Source organism: Aulonocara stuartgranti (assembly GCF_965226115.1).
Source record: "Aulonocara stuartgranti genome assembly, chromosome: 20".
Classification (NCBI taxonomy): Eukaryota; Metazoa; Chordata; class Actinopteri; order Cichliformes; family Cichlidae; genus Aulonocara; species Aulonocara stuartgranti.
In genome coordinates, this window is record NC_138956.1 from 25,165,001 (window position 1) to 25,182,409 (window position 17,409).

Here is a 17,409-nt window from a genome sequence, read left to right on the forward strand (position 1 = left end):
ATTGATCCTCAATGTAAAGTGAGGCCGGCTCACCTGTATCACAGGCAACGTGCTTTAATGCCGCCTTCAATGTGACAGACGTCACTTGAGGTTCTGCTTATCTGTGTTTGTATGAGAGAGTGTACGCGTGCTTCCACCCACTTGACGGAAAAGATGGCCTCTTGCTTTTCATATCTCCATGGTTGCAGGATTATAGAAGCACTGCAAGAAAAAAACAGTCTGGCAACAGGTAGCTGATGCAAAAATGTCCACAGAACTCTGTACGCACACGTGTGCGCACATATAGATTGTGAGCAGTCAGCGTGCGAGCATTTCGGTGGAATAATCCATTCAATGTAATTGAAAATGCACTCTTCCTTTCCTCCAACAATCCCACTTTGTCCCCCTCTTTGTCCTAAAACCATGATTGCATTTGTCTTTCAGGTGTACTATCAGGAGTGTGAAATGTTTGGCTTTGTAGTAAAGATGCTGATTAAAAAGGATCCATCTCTGGAGCGTCCCATCCAGTCCTCTTTACAGCAGAACCTCCGGGACATCGGCAAACGCTGCGTAGAAGCAATGGAGAAATTTATCGAGGACTATGACTCCAGGGAGCTGTCACACTGATCAGACACGCCATGCTGCCTGTGTTCTTAGTCTTTTAAAGTGCTGAGAACTTGATTTGATTTATTGCTGCTTTTGTTTTCTTATTTGTAATAATCTTGTGCATTGCTGTCTGCTGCTTGGATAATAGTCCCCTCTGTCTGCAGTGTAATTCTGAACACTGGTGAAAACGTTTTAATTATGCTTGTTATTTTGAAAATGTGCTGGTGATGATGACGATGCACTGGTTGTATTGCTTTAAAAAGGTCTCATATAGACTGAGATATATTTTGACATAATTTATTTTTGCTTGCAATAAATTTGTTTACAGCATTTTAAACATTATGTGGTCCAAAAATATGCTCAGTGATGTGTTCATGGCTATATAGATCACTTCAGGTCACAGCAGGAAATACATTAATAGGTCAGTAGGTGACTTGGACACACACTATTGTTTATGGTTTCAACACCTGTAGATTCTGTGATATTTGATATAGACCAGTGTTGCTCGTCTTACAGCCTGAATCACGGCCCCTCTGCCGATCATTGTTCAGTGTACTAAATTGTGTGAAGAGGTTCAAGCTATGGATGTGTGAAAAAGAAAATAGACCCTCATTCAGTTCTAAGGTTTTACATATCAGGACATAATAATAAAAAAAAGCACCACCTAGTTTTTACCAGTTTCTAAAATTATTTAAATTTAACCTCAGAAAAATAACACATGACATAATAAACCATGTTATTATTTATTTAACAAAAATTAACCCAGAATCCAGAAGCGGTGAGTGAAAACCTGTGTGTACCATGTAATTCAGTAGTGTGTACAACCAACTTTATTAACAATAATCTGAATCTTGTTCTCTGTGACTTTGTTCAGTCTCTTATGTTGTCATGAACACTTTTTGTCCCACTCTTCGTTATAGGGTCGCTTCAGTTGATTGAGTTTCGAGGGCTGTTTTTTATATGCAGCTCTCTTAATGTCCCACCAGAGTATTTCAATCAGGTTAGATCATTGTCTTGTTGCATCACCGAAGTTGGAGCAATCTTTTGCTGTCAGACCGATGGTCTCACATTTGACTCTAGAGTACTTTGCTATTGAATGAGTTCATGGTGGACTCAGTGACTGCAAGGTTCCCACATCACGTGGCTGCAAAACAAGCTCAAATCATCACCCTTCCATCTCTGTGCCTCGAAGGTGATACGCTGCATTTGATTTTCACCAAGTATGGTGCTGTGCATTTTGGCTAACCATCTTCACTTTGGTCTTGGTCATTTGTTCCACAGGTCTTGTGGTTTGTTCACATGCAACTTTACAAATCTAGAGCTTAGATTTCTTTAAATTACTTTTTAACCTTTATTAAATAGCACAGTGACGAGAGAGAGTGTGGGGGGAAGACATGTAGCAAGGGATTGCATTCAGTCATTGCTGCACTCATATGGTCACCTGCTTCTGAGCTAAACTGTTGCCTCTCCTTTTTTATTTTTAAAGAAGTCTATTTCTACTGGCAACCTTTCTGAATGAGCCAAGCTTCAGTCTTTTTTTTTTTTTTTTTTAAATGTACTGTCATGAACTTTAATATTTAACAAGCTACCTGAGGTCTGAGATGTAGGTCTTGGGTTTGTTGTCATCTTTCTGATCTTTGGGTGAATTTGTTGGGAGATTCACTTGCGGGAAGACTGGTAACTCACTTGAATGTTTCCACTTTTAAAACTCCTTCTCCATGTGTACACACCTGAATGCTCCAGACTTGCAAACTGCCAAAATATCTGCTTTTATAGAAGCGCTCACACTGATTATCACACTGGCTGATGATCAGCTAATTAGCTGCATCTGATAAGCAGCACTGGCTCCTGCTTAAACTGGAAGCAGCGAGGGTATAATTTATATTTTACAGAATACTTCTTCACTACTTTGGTTTTGTTAAACAATGTTTCAGCATAATATGGTTGTATTTACCTATGTAAAACATTAAGAGTTGAAGGAAGATGTATTTTCTTTTTATCGTGACTGTATATTTGATGTAATCAAAGTATTCAAACCATTTCCAACTCAATTATAGTTGTAGCTACTAAAATTCATATACTGAATCTTATAGGTCTATTGTAAAAAACGAATGTAGTTAATAGGCCAAATTTCAGACCTTTTTATGTTAGAAATTTATTTTTTTTGTTTATTAACTGGTCCTTGTTATATTGCTGAAGTGGCCAGTGTCAAAGTATTTCTGATTTACTCTGTGACTCGAACACTGACACGGCTCAGGCTGGATTATCACTGAAGTATTGATATTCATTTAAATGTGACCAGTGACAAGAAACTGCAGCACAATAATGCAAGAGATACATTTTAACTTTTTTCCAGGCGCTAGTGTAACAGGATTAACTGTAAAATGTCGAGCTCTATATAAAGTCTTGAGTCACCCCGTTTTTGGTTTTTTTTTTTGGTTTTTTTAGATTTTGTACAGTTCTAAGATGCCTGAAAGTCAAACTTTTTTGCTTGAGTCATGAATGAGTCATGGATCAGTGGCTTAACAAACAAATAAATGAAAGAAATTCCTTTAAAAATGGTCAAGTACAAGAACTGGACTGAAGATAAAGTAGCCAATATTTAAAAAAATATGAAAGACCTTAAGAAAGCTTGGAGAACTCTTGCTCAATACCATTTCAAAAATGAAAAGAAATTCTGGCTCCTTGAAAGCAAAATATAGAGAAATGAAAGGAGGCCCCAAACTGCACAGTACTGTAGACTGAACCAAAACATTATAACCACTCAGCTCAAGTCATTACCTGGTTATAACGGCGCATTTGAAGGTCTGGAATATATTAGAAGGTAAATGAATGCTCGGTTCTCGTAGTTAACCTGTTGGATGTGCGAGAAATAAGACAGTGAACTTCTCATTTTCAGACTCCTCGGGTCGGGTCAGGACACTTGACCTGCTGTGGAAAGGCTTGTGGTGGTTATTATCTGACTGACAGTAACACTGCTGTGGAAGACACTTGATGGAACGTTTATTCAGCAGAGCTTTCCTTGCAAGGAAAGTTACTTTTTCTTTAGGAATGGTAGAATGGCTTAGTGAAACATCCTCTGAACTCAAAACCACTTTAACCAAAAAAAAATATTCCTGGTTGTTCATTGACATACACTTTATTTTCAGTATGAGACAACAACAACAAATTAACATGCAAGCCTCCCTATCTCTACATCATGTTATACAAATAATGGTTCTTTAGTTACAAAATATATAAATATTTAAGACCATATGTACAGGACATTTACATTACTACATCCATTATTAAAGTTTATTACTATATATACATCTAGTAGGTATTATTCTTTAATATTCTTATAGTTATTATTTGTGTTATCATTATTATTGTTAGTGTTATTAGTGGTAGTATTAATCAACTATAGGTAACTCTCAAAAAAACCAAAACAAAGCATGTTGCAGAAGAGAAAACGGGACCATACCTGACGTTACTGTGCCTGAATGGTCAAGGAGCAGAGGCTGTCTGACGCTCTGTCCTTGGTGAAGCAATGGAGAGCCGGCTATGCAGAGCACAAGGTTTAAAAGACTATTTGTACAAGGTGATAACGGGGCTAGCGAGCCAACACTATATTCCAGCAGCATTTGGATTCCACTGAGGTAAACAATGACACAGCTTGGAATCTAGCACGTAGCTTGCACTATCCCAATACAATTTCTCGTTTGTCCACACAGAATAAGTTTACTGCCCAGGGCTTGGATCACTGAGCGGCGACGTGAACAGTCATGTCACTGTAGTTTGACCACTGGCCTTTTCCAGCTGGAATAGTTCAATCTCTCTGTAACATGGGGTTCACGCACAGACACGCACACATGCCATGTTATTTTACCTTGACCACAGTTTTTGTAGTTGTCAAATTCTTCAGTGCTTCCCGGTACCATCAGTTGATCTCCATCAGCGTAAACACTCCCGTTGTGTAAGCCAGCTGAGCTTCCTCTTAGGATTAGATCATTCTGTGTAGGTGTACACAAACACTACATGGTGTAGAGTTGTGTAAGCTCACAAGCACAAAAAATAGGCCTTTTTTTCCCTCTTCAACCCCACCACTCACACACACACACACACACACACACACACACACACACACACACACACACACACACACACAGAAACTCTCTATTCACTCTCACTTTCAGCTGTCTCACTCTCACCTTCCCACTCCCTCTGTTCCACCATCTCTGCTGCTTTACACCGTCTCCTTACCTTTCTCTCTTATATCTTTCACTCTCCTGCTCATCCCTCCCCAACTCCTTGCTCTATATCTACGAAATGATGCAGTTTTTGCTCTTCCTCCTCTGGCGGGTGTGCAGCTGGCCATGAATCGGTCCGTGAAGAGGTCCGTGATGGCCACCTATCCCAGAGGGACTGTAGCGATGGCGTCGCTCCTCGTTATTGATGTAGCACAGCTGCACGGGCCGAGGGATTGGTTCTCCCATAAAATAAGCCTCTTCTTCCTCAGACTCGGAGGAAGAGGAGCAGCTAGAGCACCAGGGGTCAGCAGCCTCCATGTACCCATCGCCCCAGCACGGCCCGCCCAGGCCGACAGGTTGCCAGCCAGCATTCTGCAGGGTAAGATCAGAAGTGGTGCGGGGACAGGGCCGGTGAAGCTGCTGCCTGTACCCGCCCGGGTCCAGCCCGAACAACTCCCGTGCAGCATGACCAGAGGGGAAACGATCATAATCCTCCTGAACGCGACGGTACGGCGGCTCCATCATTTGAGCAGGCCGGTCTGCCACCAGGTGCAAGGCGTTGTCAGAGCGAGAGCGGCGAGAGCGTTTGTGGTGGCGGCCACTGCGGTGCTGGCCGTTGCCGTTGTTCCCACGATGGTGTTTGCGGCGTCTGGGTTGTGGCTGCTGGTTCTGGGTCACAGATTCCTGCCCGCTTAAGCTTCGGCGGGGCATTCTGTCACTCATGGGAGCCATCCGCAGATTCCCACTGCTGCCCATCACCCCGACACGACCTTTACCATCAAAGCTGAGCGGCTGTGGGCCATCCCAGTACTGCAGTGGGTAGCCGACTCTCAGAGGGGTGTACATGTTGTTGTTGTTGTATGGGCGGGAGGAGGACAGCGATTCTGTGCTGTGGAACTGGACTGAGGAGCTGAGGGTACCCATGTTGCTCTTTTCAGACACATTTACACCTGAATCTTTACTCAGGTCAGGCATGGAAAACCTTGACAGATGCTCCTGACGCTTGCTGACTCCATCTAGAGAGTTACCTGTTACAAGAAAAAATAAAAAAATAAAATGTCATTTTTTCATATAATCTCATATAAATGACCTTAACTTTAGGCTTTTTAACCCCATACCTGTAGCATTAGACATAGTTAGGGAGTCCATGGATCCACGAGGGGTCTGTTCTAGAGGAGTGAGGGGCTCGTTAAAGCTCATGGCATTGATAGGGTTCCTCCTGGTCAGTGGGGGTCTTCCATTTCTCTGGAATCCATGCAGACTGATACTTCTCTTGTCAGAGAAACCCTGATTCTGGCTAGACATCTCATTGAAGCTCATCTGGGTGCGCAGCTTGTTGGGTCTGAACTCATCCTGGCTGTGCTGCATCCAGTTTTCATTAAAGGAGTAGCCTCTCAGGGCAGCCATAGGGGTCCTCTTGGCATTCCCTTGCTCCTTTCCCCAGGAATCAGGCCTCTTTCCTGGGTTGGCAGGACTCTGGGCTGGTGGATGAGCATTCGCATTAGGATTGTAACCTTGCCTAGCATTACACTGACCCAGCAGATGAATGGGTGTAGGGCTAGGGGAGGGATCCCGCTGAGGGCCTTCATAGGAAGGAGGGATGTAGGGGTCATCTCGGCTCATCCACACCTGGTTTAGGCTTGGGGCTCGACTTGGAGTGCGGCTAGGGGTGCGGTTAGGCGTCCTGCTTGGAGTCTGACTAGAAGTGAGGCTTAAGCGATCCATCTGACCAGAGAGGGGATCCATATCAGCAGAGAGACGGTCGGGCATCGATGGAGGAGCTGACTGGCGGGGTTCGGTGCTTCGCCTATCCTGCTCAGCATTCCTGCGCTCTTTCTTTCCGATCTTGGTGCTGTGGCGGGACTCACGTGAGCGAGCACTTTGGAAGGCAGAGTCTGAGGAGTCAGATTCCTCGGGATCCTTAATTGTTAAAATAAACAAAATATATATGTGCATAACTAGAAAACTCTTAAAAATGTATACTAATTAACAGCGGGTATATACATAACTAAATGAGGAGATGCTTCAGATGTATTTTCAGTTTCCTCACCTGTCCCGCACTGCAGGACCGTGAACAGAAAATCTGCCCCTGCTTTGGCAGGAAGGGGCGTCCAAGAAGGGAGCGCTTGCAACGGGCACAGCAAAAACATTCCTCAGTTGCATGCCAGTGCTGTCCATCATAAGTCATCTGACCTTGGTCAATGCCTTTAATAAGATGGGAACAAAAACATTTGACCATTTTTAGTATCGACACATGACGAAAAAACATCAAAAACTGATGTTAACCTTTAGCTATTAAGCTAATTTTTGTCAGATATGTTGATATGATACCTAATTTTTATCCGATATGCTGCAAGGCACTATTTACGTTATGAGCGAACAGAGCCCTTTGTCTCTTAAAGTAAAAATATTTATGATTTCATGCCCACAGATGATCACTCAGTTTGTAAGATAGCATGAATAAATTTCACCAGCACTACTCCCCAGCAAGAGGAAGCACTCATCTTTCACAGCTTCCATCTGGATACAACATGGGAGCACCCTCTGAAACACACTCTTTCACTGTTACTGAAGCTTGGGATGATAATAACTATCCGCATTTCACTGCACTGAACCCGCCTCTCCACAGCTGCGGCACACAAGGCTTCCAGAGCTGATAAGAGTCACGCTTACAATAAAGGGCTGTTGGAGTTTTTTTTTCCACGAAGCAAGTACAGGAATAGCATGTCTGTCACTCTTGATAGCAATTCATTTAGATATCAGAGGACTTGAAACAACAATGAAAGTTGTACCTATGTGTTCTCCACATGCGTCACAGTACTCTGCATAAAGGGACTCGAAGCAGTTGCAGCAGTGTGGTCGTCCATCCTTCATGATGTAGCGCTGCCCGCCAAGGGTGGTCTCACACTCGTAGCAACAGAAATGCTTCATGTGCCAGTGCCGGCCCTCCGCCTCAGTGCACTCATCAGCAAAGATGATCTATATGATTAACACATTACATTTATCAGCAAGCAGATAACACACAATATCTACATATGTTGCTATCCTGTATCTCAGGGTCCTGTATTTTATTCGTGTCACGTCCTAGAATAGGATCCTTTTTGACATACTACCCCTTAATAGGATCATCTACCTCCACATAAACTGACAGGTAGATTAGTAAACTGTTAGAAATTCCACCAAAGCGTGAGTGTTCTTAAGTGTAAAAGTCAGGCATATTTCAGCTGAATAAAAACGATGATCTAGGCATCCTTTGTGCTTGCATTTTATAATATTCATGTAATTATTTCACAAAATTACCTTATAAAGAAACTAACTTAAAAGGTATGTACGTGACATCAGATTTATATCTTCCAGTTAAAGATAATTAAACAGTTTAATCAAATAGAAATTCTCTTTCCAATACTTGCAGAGCACTGTGGCCTGACTTATTATTCAAGCCCGCTCACTATAAATTACAGCGGACTTTCCAAGACGTGGCAAAGACACTGAGACATCTTTTCCCTCCAGACTGATTCCAACCCCATCCAAGTCTGTGAGCATGAACCATTCAGCCATTTCCAACCCCAAAGGGCTCCAAGCCCAGACAGGCGCACCTCATCACAGGCACAGCAGCGGGGTTTCAGCCTCTCGGCATGGTGCCGGCCACAGTAGATCTTGCCATCCTGGTGGAAGTATATGAGGTCCACCAATACTTCCTCGCATGTGCCGCAGACAAAGCACTGAGGGTGCCAGCATTTTCCATGACCCGCCCTTGGTGCAAAAACTACAATGTCCCCTCCATTTATCTGACCCCCACACTGTAGGAGAGGAAAGGAAAAGAGAAGAAATAAAATTCAATGAAAAGAAACAAAATCAAATGAAAGGTACGAAAGAAAGTGAGAGAGTCAGGTAGTGTTGGAAGAAAAGGCAGACAAAGAAAGAATGAAAGCTGTAAGGTGTGAAAAGAGACAGTATTGAATATTTTCAAGACTAACATGCTTTTATGAAGGAGAATTAAAGATATTTGCTACACAGACGATGGCCCAAGTCCGGAAAAAGTAGGTCATTATGTAAGGAATGAAAAGATGTTGGTTGCGTGGTTTACCTTGTCACAGGCGGCCCCATTGATAGTTAGGGGGAAAGGACGGACATTGCCTCGGCCCAGGTTATCTTTCTTCCGTTGATTGCTGAACAGCTTAAGCTCTCGTTTCTCCTCCTCGTCCAGTGCATTACAATATCGTACCTGAAACAACACGACTCATCATTAGAGCTGAAACACCACCTAACCTCTGGAAATCATAAGAGTAAAGAAAAGCCTTCATGTATTACTCAGAATTTTGTTGTGTAGTTTTACCTCATTGTCATGTGGTGGCAACTGGTGAAGCAATTGCTTGATGCGGTATTTCTCTCCAGGGCTGTTGATATAAGGAACCTTCTCCTCTGGTAAGCAGTTATAATACTGATGCACCTGAAACAGAAAATCAAACATGTGGTTTTGCTCTTGAGTGACCTCTCAATTTCAAAATGTGTTTCAGCACATTTGACAAAAGGTAAAGTAAATATTTTCTACCCCTTTTTCAGTGTGCTTAGTCTCAACTCACCCCGATATAAATATTCTACGCGTTTTGTTACAAAATCCTTGATTATGTTAGTTGCTAACCTCATCTGTCTGCTGTTTGGTGCTCATAACAACTTGGAAAGTCGGAGAAAATGTTTCTACATAATTTGCCAAGTTCTTTACATCACACACAAAAGCATGATGGATGAAGTAAAAACATCTGTTTGGAGGTTGAAAGTTTTGATTTATGACACAAATTTGCATATTGCACACAATTCTTTTTTATTTTAATTTGCACTAAAATATAAGGTTTTGTTGGATAAGGAGTTGTTTCAGAGTTTTTCTTTGGACATTGACTGCTTTTTTTTTTACTCATTTCCAGTCCAGGTCTTGTACCTCACCATTTTAGGAGAAGTCTTTTTTGTTTGTAGAACAACTTAACACTGACCTATAAATCATTCAAGCTTAAAAAAGGGCACCCAATTCAAGGTACGAACCAGTGTTGTGTCTACACATAAAAGCAAGTTAGTGAATTGTATCATCGGGCATTTGCAGCCTGTTGCAAAAAACATCTTTAGTTAAATCTACAAAACATGCCAAAGATAACATTGTTCGACACATATTAATTGTATTTTTGCACCAACAACATGAATACCAGTTATTAGCCAAAAACTTGATCAGCATGGTGCGGTGTGTCCTTACAAAATTTGAGGAAACTGGACAAAAAAAAAACAAACACTATCCAAGAAGCTGATTAAACAAGAACTGGACTGAAAATCAGTGGCAACAGGTCTTATGGAGTGATGAATTTAAATTCAAAATTTTGCTTCAAAATGTCATCAATATCAAAAGATAGGCACCACAGTGGGCATCTACAGCCATCTTTAAAAACACAGTGGAGGTTCTGTCTTGCTTTGGGACTGCATTTTAGCCAGTGGTGCTGGGGATCTTGGCAAAACTAATGGATGAATGCAGAAAAGTACCATCCTATTTTGATCCAGCATGCAAAACAAATCTGGAAAGCATCTGGTTGGCAGCAGCTTCATTTTTCAGCATGACAATGACCCCAAACACACTGCCAAGTAATGGGTTAAAAACAAGACAAAAAATAAAACAACACAGAATGAAAAGCCTATCAGTCATGGATTGGCCTCACACACCTCAATATTATTCAAGCAGTGTGGGATGATCTTGACAGAGAATGGAGCAAAAAAGGCAGCCAATATTCAAAACAAGCTTTGAATGTCCTTCAAGAAGCCTGCTAAACTTCCCCTGCAGATTAAAGAAATTAAATGAAAGCTTGTCTAAGAGCGACTGTGTTGAAGAATAAAAGGTGTTGATACTGTATTTATGTTCTGTAAATTTATATACTGTAAAATTTACCGCATTGTTATCGAAAGAAACAATACAGTAGAGAAATGAGAAAGGAATTCCTATTCAGTGCAGCTCTGATAAGAGTAAACCACAATAGTAAAGGTGGGCAGAAAAAGAGCAAGAATAAAGCACTTATGTGATCCACTGTAAATATAAAAATATTAAATGGAAAGTACTGTACTCATTTTAAACTCCTGTTTCTGATCTTGAACTTTCATAGAGTACTTTGCATGAGTCAGTTCAAAATAATCTTTATTTAATTTAGACTTTTCCTTGATGGAACTCCTCAGTTCACTCTTCATCTAACAAACATTTTTAGTTCTGTTTCTAGTTCCTCAAAGACAACTTCCTTCTGCTCGGCTGGCACTCACAAATAGATGGTTTAAACAGCTGATGAGTTTGGGCTGCTGTGCTCACAGCTGGAACTGTGTGTCTGAGATGACCATGTCGAGGATATCTACTCTTTTTCACATCATACAGAGGTAAGAGTAGAAACCGATCGTTTAGTCTGAAGCCTGGGGTTGTGGCTTTTATAGATTACAACAATGAATTTTAAATCGTGATTGATCTGTGAATTCTAATTATAAAATTATGATAGACAGAAGAAATAACTATAATTTCTTTAGTTATGTCAAATTTAAAGTATATTTTAAAGCTGGCCTATACAATAGCATCCAAATATCCACAATTTGTTCTTTATACAAAGATAAAAGTTGGCTGTTTTAAATAATCTACATTATTTCACTGATTCATGGAAAAATTTTTATGTCTTTCCCTTGGAAGTTGGTGTCTGGAACTGAAAGTGTTCAGCACATTGAGATGTGTGCTGCTGCTGCAGGCACAACCTTGAACAGCACCAGGTTCTTTAAATTTTCAGCAGCTAATATTCGCATTGCTTAAAGGAAATCTTAAACTTGCACTGCAATTATAATTCACGATGCAGTAGCACTTGCCATCCGTGCCCTGAACCCTCTTTTGTAATTAAATGCTAGCCGATGAAACAGAGAAAAAGCCTTGAACGGTGTTTGAGAAGTAAACACTGAAAGGATAGAAAGCAATCTTGTTACTTGTCTCGGATTTTCAACAAAACAGGCTTTCAACGCAAAGTGGTTCAGTGTTCAGTGCAGTGTAAAGATCTATTTTACTGAAGTTTCTGCTCATTCAATTTACTTAATCAGTAGGGTGGAGAGTGAGGGAGAAAGGTGGTTCTTCTCCGTGTTGCCCGTCACGCTCGCTCTTTACTCTGTGCTGAGGAGGGTGACGCCGACTCTTATGAGAGCCAAAATCATTTGCCTTGAACCACTTTTCTCTGAGAACTGTCTCTCAACTGTGCAACAGGTGGACTTTAAAATATTAAGCACATCGACGAATAAGAACTTTCTTCACTCTCTTCGAAATTTCTTTGTTAATCGGGAAGCAAAAATACTTTAAATCAGGGATAAAACTTCACATTCATTCAGTGTAAAGACATTTTCTACATGTTAAACGTAGAAATGCTGCTGGAGTAAATGAATGACGACTCTTTTGGCTCAAGTTGTAAGAAATACATGTGTAAAAATGACAGATGAAGCTACAGACTGTCCTGTAATTATAAAATGTAAAATTGATTTTTTTGGTGTTATTTAATTGTTTATTACTTATTTACTTTGGTGTGTAAATAGCCAGTAGGATGCTGTTTTTAGTAGGAAATGCTGAAATTTATGCCTTCAGTTATGTCTTTCCAAAGCCGCCCAGTGGGCCAAATTGAAGTCGTTGGCGGGCTGATTTTGGTCCTCGGGCCTTAGGTTTTACATACCTGCTTTAAATGGTTTAAATGTGATCCATTTCATGCAAATTTGTATAGGAATGCAGCTTATTTTCATTACTGGTTACCATGTTAGTCATCTTGTCCAGTCCAAAAACCACAGGTAAACAGGAACAAGTGACCTTGACAATAAATGCAAAATTGATAAACTAACTAATTAAACTAGCAGTTATTCAGCTCTGAATTTACTGGAATCTCTAGCCCACCAAATCCTTTCTTTTCTTTTTTTTTTTCTTTTTTTAACTTGAAGCTCTTAAAGGAAGTTGTTTAGACAAAAAAAAAGCAAAAACATGTTACAACAAATATTGAAAAGATCTACTGTTAACAAAGTTCATTCCTCCCATCCAATCCTGATACAACAAAACATTTTTGAAACAGTAAATGTTTTCAGCTGGGGAATTTGAGTCCTGACAGCTTGATGAACTATGCTGCAAAATTGTGATTATCTTTTAAAATGCAAGTCTCTTTAATTGTACAGAGAGAAATCAGATGTGACGGGCTTAAAATTCATTACGTTCAAGTGTATTAAAAAAAGAAACGGGCAGCTTCAAATTGCCTGCACCTCCTGTTGGATGACAGAGGCTGCAGCCTCTTTCAGCATCCTGTCAAGATGGCTGACTGGAGAAAATGACTGTTATCAGCCCATCCTGTCATCTGTTAACAGAGTACTAGGAGGCCTGTTGCATTGGAGTCCTTCTCATACTAAATAAAGACAGAAGTGTTTATACCGAATATAGTTGAACACAACCGTGCTTATCTTATGTCAGAGCTGACAAAAACAACAGGCAAAAATAAAAAATGAGGAGGAAATATCTTCCTCTGGATTTACAGAGCCAATTGCATTAGCTTGGTCATGCATGCAATTAAAAGGCATTTAAACTGCAAATGAGTCCAGACAGAGAATTGCGAAACTGGTACGCATAAACATGCTGCCACACATTTCCAATTAGATTCATCCAAACATTCACTGACTCAAATTACTTCCAGTCCTCTGGGTTTAAATTTGCTAAGTTACAGTAAAAAACAGAGCAGACTGAGGCTTAGTGTGCCTAGAAGACCACATAGTCATCATGTTTACTCGATACTGATCAGTGAAACAGCCTTTTCAAAGTGAATCCTCCTATATATTTGAAATTCTTGTACTTTAAACTCATCAGAGAGCATTTCAACATTTCATCAAATCTTTTGCTGCTTCGCATCTGTTCTTCAGACAATGCAATCAACTAATCAGTGTGTGGTTGCTTTTCATGATTTCAGTCATGGTTGTCAGTCTGTCTGACTCTCAATTTGGTTTCTACACAAAGTCAGATTAACACTGACAGCTGTAAAATGTCCTTACAATTATTGCTCCCTGAAATGCTTGACAGCATAGCCTTAGTCTACTGTAAGTCATCCCTGCCCTTCTCCCCACTCTAACCCGTAAGAGACTACAGCACCATGAAGGGGATTTCAAACAATGATGATATGTTGTCGTGTTTTCAGATGAGTGAATTTTCCAGCTCGGGATTACTTCGATAGATACTTTATTATCCAAATAATTAAATTCTCTTGACCGACTTGGTTCAATTTGATACGGTCTGGCACTGTTGAACAACAACAGAGAATATCTAATGAAGTACTTATTCGCGTCATAGTTTGTTTGTATCTGTAACTATATACCTGCTCAGGACTGAGGCCAGGGGGAACCCAAGCATATTCCTCCAGTGCACATCCAGAGTCATCATCAGAGGTGGAATTCCTCTGGAAATCGTACATCAGCTTGGTGATGGTCTTCTCCATCTCCAGAGACATGGCTGTCACAACATGCTCCACTACCCAAACCGCTTGAGTGGACACAGGTATTCCTGTGGAGGAAACAGGCAGGAGAATGAGGGCGAGGCAAAAAGAGATTGCAATAACAAAAAAACAAAACAAAAAAAGAAAGGAAAAGACAGATGATCTAGAGCAGCGGTCTCCAACCTTTTTTGCGCCACGGACCGGTTTATGCCCGACAATATTTTCACGGACCGGCCTTTAAGGTGTCGCAGATAAATACAACAAAATAAAACTAGTACCGGTACCGAAAAAAAGAAGATTTATTTATAAGACACGTGAAAAAACCGAGTTAACGATAAAAATGATAACAAAATAACGCTGAAAACCGATAAAAACCCTGAAAACCATACATTTCATACCTGAGCCTCAACTCTGGTGGCCCGGTACCAAACGACTCACGGACCGGTACCGGTCTGAGGCCCGGGGGTTTGGGACCGCTGATCTAGACAGATCAATCAAGGGATAGAAACTTTAGCATTGAAGGAACTGGTAGTGGTAATGTGTAGTGGTTTGCACGTTTGCCTAAGAATTCCCAGTTTTATTCCTGGTAGAAGACACAAATGGGGCATCCTTCTTGACGGGTAACAAAATCTGCCCAATCAAACATGTGGAGCTACCCGGCATGGTGACACTTTTTGAATAAAGAAGCAGCCATAAGTAATTTGTGGAGTTTGTGTGAAAAAATATTTGCTGTCTGTCTATCTCTTGTGTTTTTACAAATCAATACATCAGTCTGCAGCCACTACTAGCTCCTGATGGGTTTCACAGATTAAAGTTTTATTGTCACTGGGTGATTGTACTGCACAAACTAATTAAAATCCACTAAGAAGTCAAGGAGGCTGACGGTCACATCCAGGCCAAATTAATGTCACTTCACCCAAATCTGACCAATGCACCACAACCTATAGTACTGTCTGATTTTAAAGACTACTACTAGTCCAGCAACTGCTGTGAAAATAGAAAAGTGCTGACAAAACAAGAAAAAACAATATGACGTTGACCTTGAGCGCAGTCATCAGATGACCACTGTGTGAAAGTTTGACTAAATCCTGACCAGTGTTCTTGGATGAGCAACGATTCTTGCAAACTGTGGACAGATGACAGACACCTCGCTATTACATAAGCTCCTCGGGTCCCCAGCCAACAAGATACCCTTTTTTACAAAAATAAAAACATAAATGTAAACTTCACAGTGGATAAAGCTAGAAGCCCCACAAAGTAAGTAGAATTAATAGGAAGTCAGTGGGATCTTTGTACAGATCTTTTAGAGATAAAGTTTGGAGAGCCCCAAAGTCAGTGGGATTGATCTGCTGGGGGTCATGGCTGGCTCTGCGGGAGTCTTCAAATCTGGCAATCCATCCAATATATAAATATTTCAGTCTGTAAGCGGTGTACTGACCAACAGCTTAAAATTTTAATCAAGTCTGTGAAACACATTCAGAATAATTTATTCCAAAAAGAAATTTACAAATATCAAAGTTGCTCGCCAGTCCCAGGACTTTATTATCAGCAGACAGTGTTTCATCTGCATTTACTGTGTTACTCAGAGGTATGGACAACAGATCAGTTCAATCTTCTCCTCCTTCTTTCTGTTTGAGAGGAGAACAGCTGCACACATTACTGGCCCATGAATAATTAACAGCAGTAAAAATCGCCTCCACCAGCAAAGTATGAAAATGAAATGCAACTCATTTCGCAGGATATTTAGTGAGCCGGCAATGAGCACAGGATGGAGGTGTGTTTACATCTCATGGATTGTTATTTCAAAAGCTGATGAGTGGAGAGATATTACAATTAATTAATGCAAATTGGGAGAAACAATTGTTCTTTATAATGCTGTCTATGTCTCATATAAAAATGAGAAACCCATTGTGTTGCAATTAAATAGTGCTGTCTGACCAATGCGGACATGTACATAAAGATGAGACAGCAGATGACACATTTGTTCTGTGTCTGTAGGTCGTGCATCAAGGTCATAGCACTTGAGTGAGGAAAACAACACTAGATGATGGTCGCGGGAAAGCGTGAACAAGCCCTGACATTTGTGATTCAAAATGATTTTTCCCAAACTATGATACAGGTCTTCTCTGGCAATTTCAGAGAGCAACACCATTTCCTGCAGATTAGAAATCACATAAAAACACAGCTTAAGCAGTGGCCAAGGAACAGCAGACATTTCTACCGACTGAGCCAGTGAGTCAGCCTCCTTCCAAGCAGAGCTGAGTACTGTTTATCTCTCTAAGATGGGTGCTGCTGATTTCTTTGTGAAGAAAGATCGCAGGTATGTAACCTTGAGCCTCTAGCCTGGCCCGAGGCTGTTCGTCATTAGTGCACAGAGGCTGAGTAAGAGTGGGCCTGCTGGGTAACCTGCAGCCTGTTGCTCCAGACAGGCATCACTTCAAATGTGATGTCCACTGGCAATGTGAAATCAGATCAGTGATTCAGTGCTGAATTTTAACAAGATTCTGTCATTATTATTTATATGGTGACAAATTCTCTTGATACCATTGTTTCTATTGTCAATATTAAAGCGTCATTTGTACTCTAAGTCATATGAGATTATGATCAGTCTGATATGGCAGTCGATATATATCACATTGACTGCCATGTGTTGTTTCATTGTTTTTTATTATGGTTGTTTTCTTATTTAAGTGGCGCCCACAGTCACATATGGCGTCACTTGTTGCACATTACTTTTAAGGATCAGCTGGTCATTGGTGGATAGCCCAGGCTCTGGTTGCCTAGGTAACCCTCTAATGTGTTTAACAGAGCTGTTGAATGGAATGACTCATTCGAAGGCTCTGGTATTTAGTACCCTGTCATATGTCAATCATCGGTATCCTGTGTGTTCAAAAGTCTATCTCAGGACCCCCACATTTTGCACTGCCAGCATTTTTTTACCCACTGACTTTCTGTGATCTTTGGTCACCACGTCACTGCAAAATTGCTTTCTTTGTGTGACTGCAGCTTTATCAAAAGGCAAGTAGACTGATTTGTACATATAGCCAGCAGCTGGGGGGAAGAGGTATAGTTCAAAGTTAGAAAGAGGTTCAAGAAAACTA

General features: G+C 40.8%; 2 protein-coding genes across 15 annotated transcripts in view; one reads left to right on the forward strand and one right to left on the reverse strand.

Annotated features, from left to right (window-relative positions):
• The window catches only part of LOC309696856 (uncharacterized protein), a 10,751-nt gene extending 9,829 nt beyond the window's left edge, over positions 1–922 (forward strand). The window contains exon 7 of the mRNA XM_082518317.1: positions 424–922. Within this exon, the coding sequence (XP_082374443.1) occupies positions 424–606 (183 nt within the window). The 3' untranslated portion in view covers positions 607–922. The remainder of the gene's footprint in view (positions 1–423) is intronic.
• Positions 923–3,664: 2,742 nt separating this feature from the next.
• Positions 3,665–17,409, reverse strand: part of LOC309697803 (prickle-like protein 2) — a 52,100-nt gene continuing 38,355 nt past the window's right edge. For all 14 annotated transcript variants that reach the window (XM_082519961.1, XM_082519959.1, XM_082519960.1 and 11 more), the window contains 8 exons: positions 14,192–14,376; positions 9,151–9,264; positions 8,902–9,039; positions 8,411–8,614; positions 7,607–7,793; positions 6,865–7,019; positions 5,933–6,734; positions 3,665–5,842 (listed from right to left, as the gene is read on the reverse strand). In XM_082519961.1, coding sequence (XP_082376087.1) covers positions 4,887–5,842; positions 5,933–6,734; positions 6,865–7,019; positions 7,607–7,793; positions 8,411–8,614; positions 8,902–9,039; positions 9,151–9,264; positions 14,192–14,323 — 2,688 coding nt within the window. In that variant the 5' untranslated portion in view covers positions 14,324–14,376 and the 3' untranslated portion in view covers positions 3,665–4,886. The remainder of the gene's footprint in view (positions 5,843–5,932; positions 6,735–6,864; positions 7,020–7,606; positions 7,794–8,410; positions 8,615–8,901; positions 9,040–9,150; positions 9,265–14,191; positions 14,377–17,409) is intronic.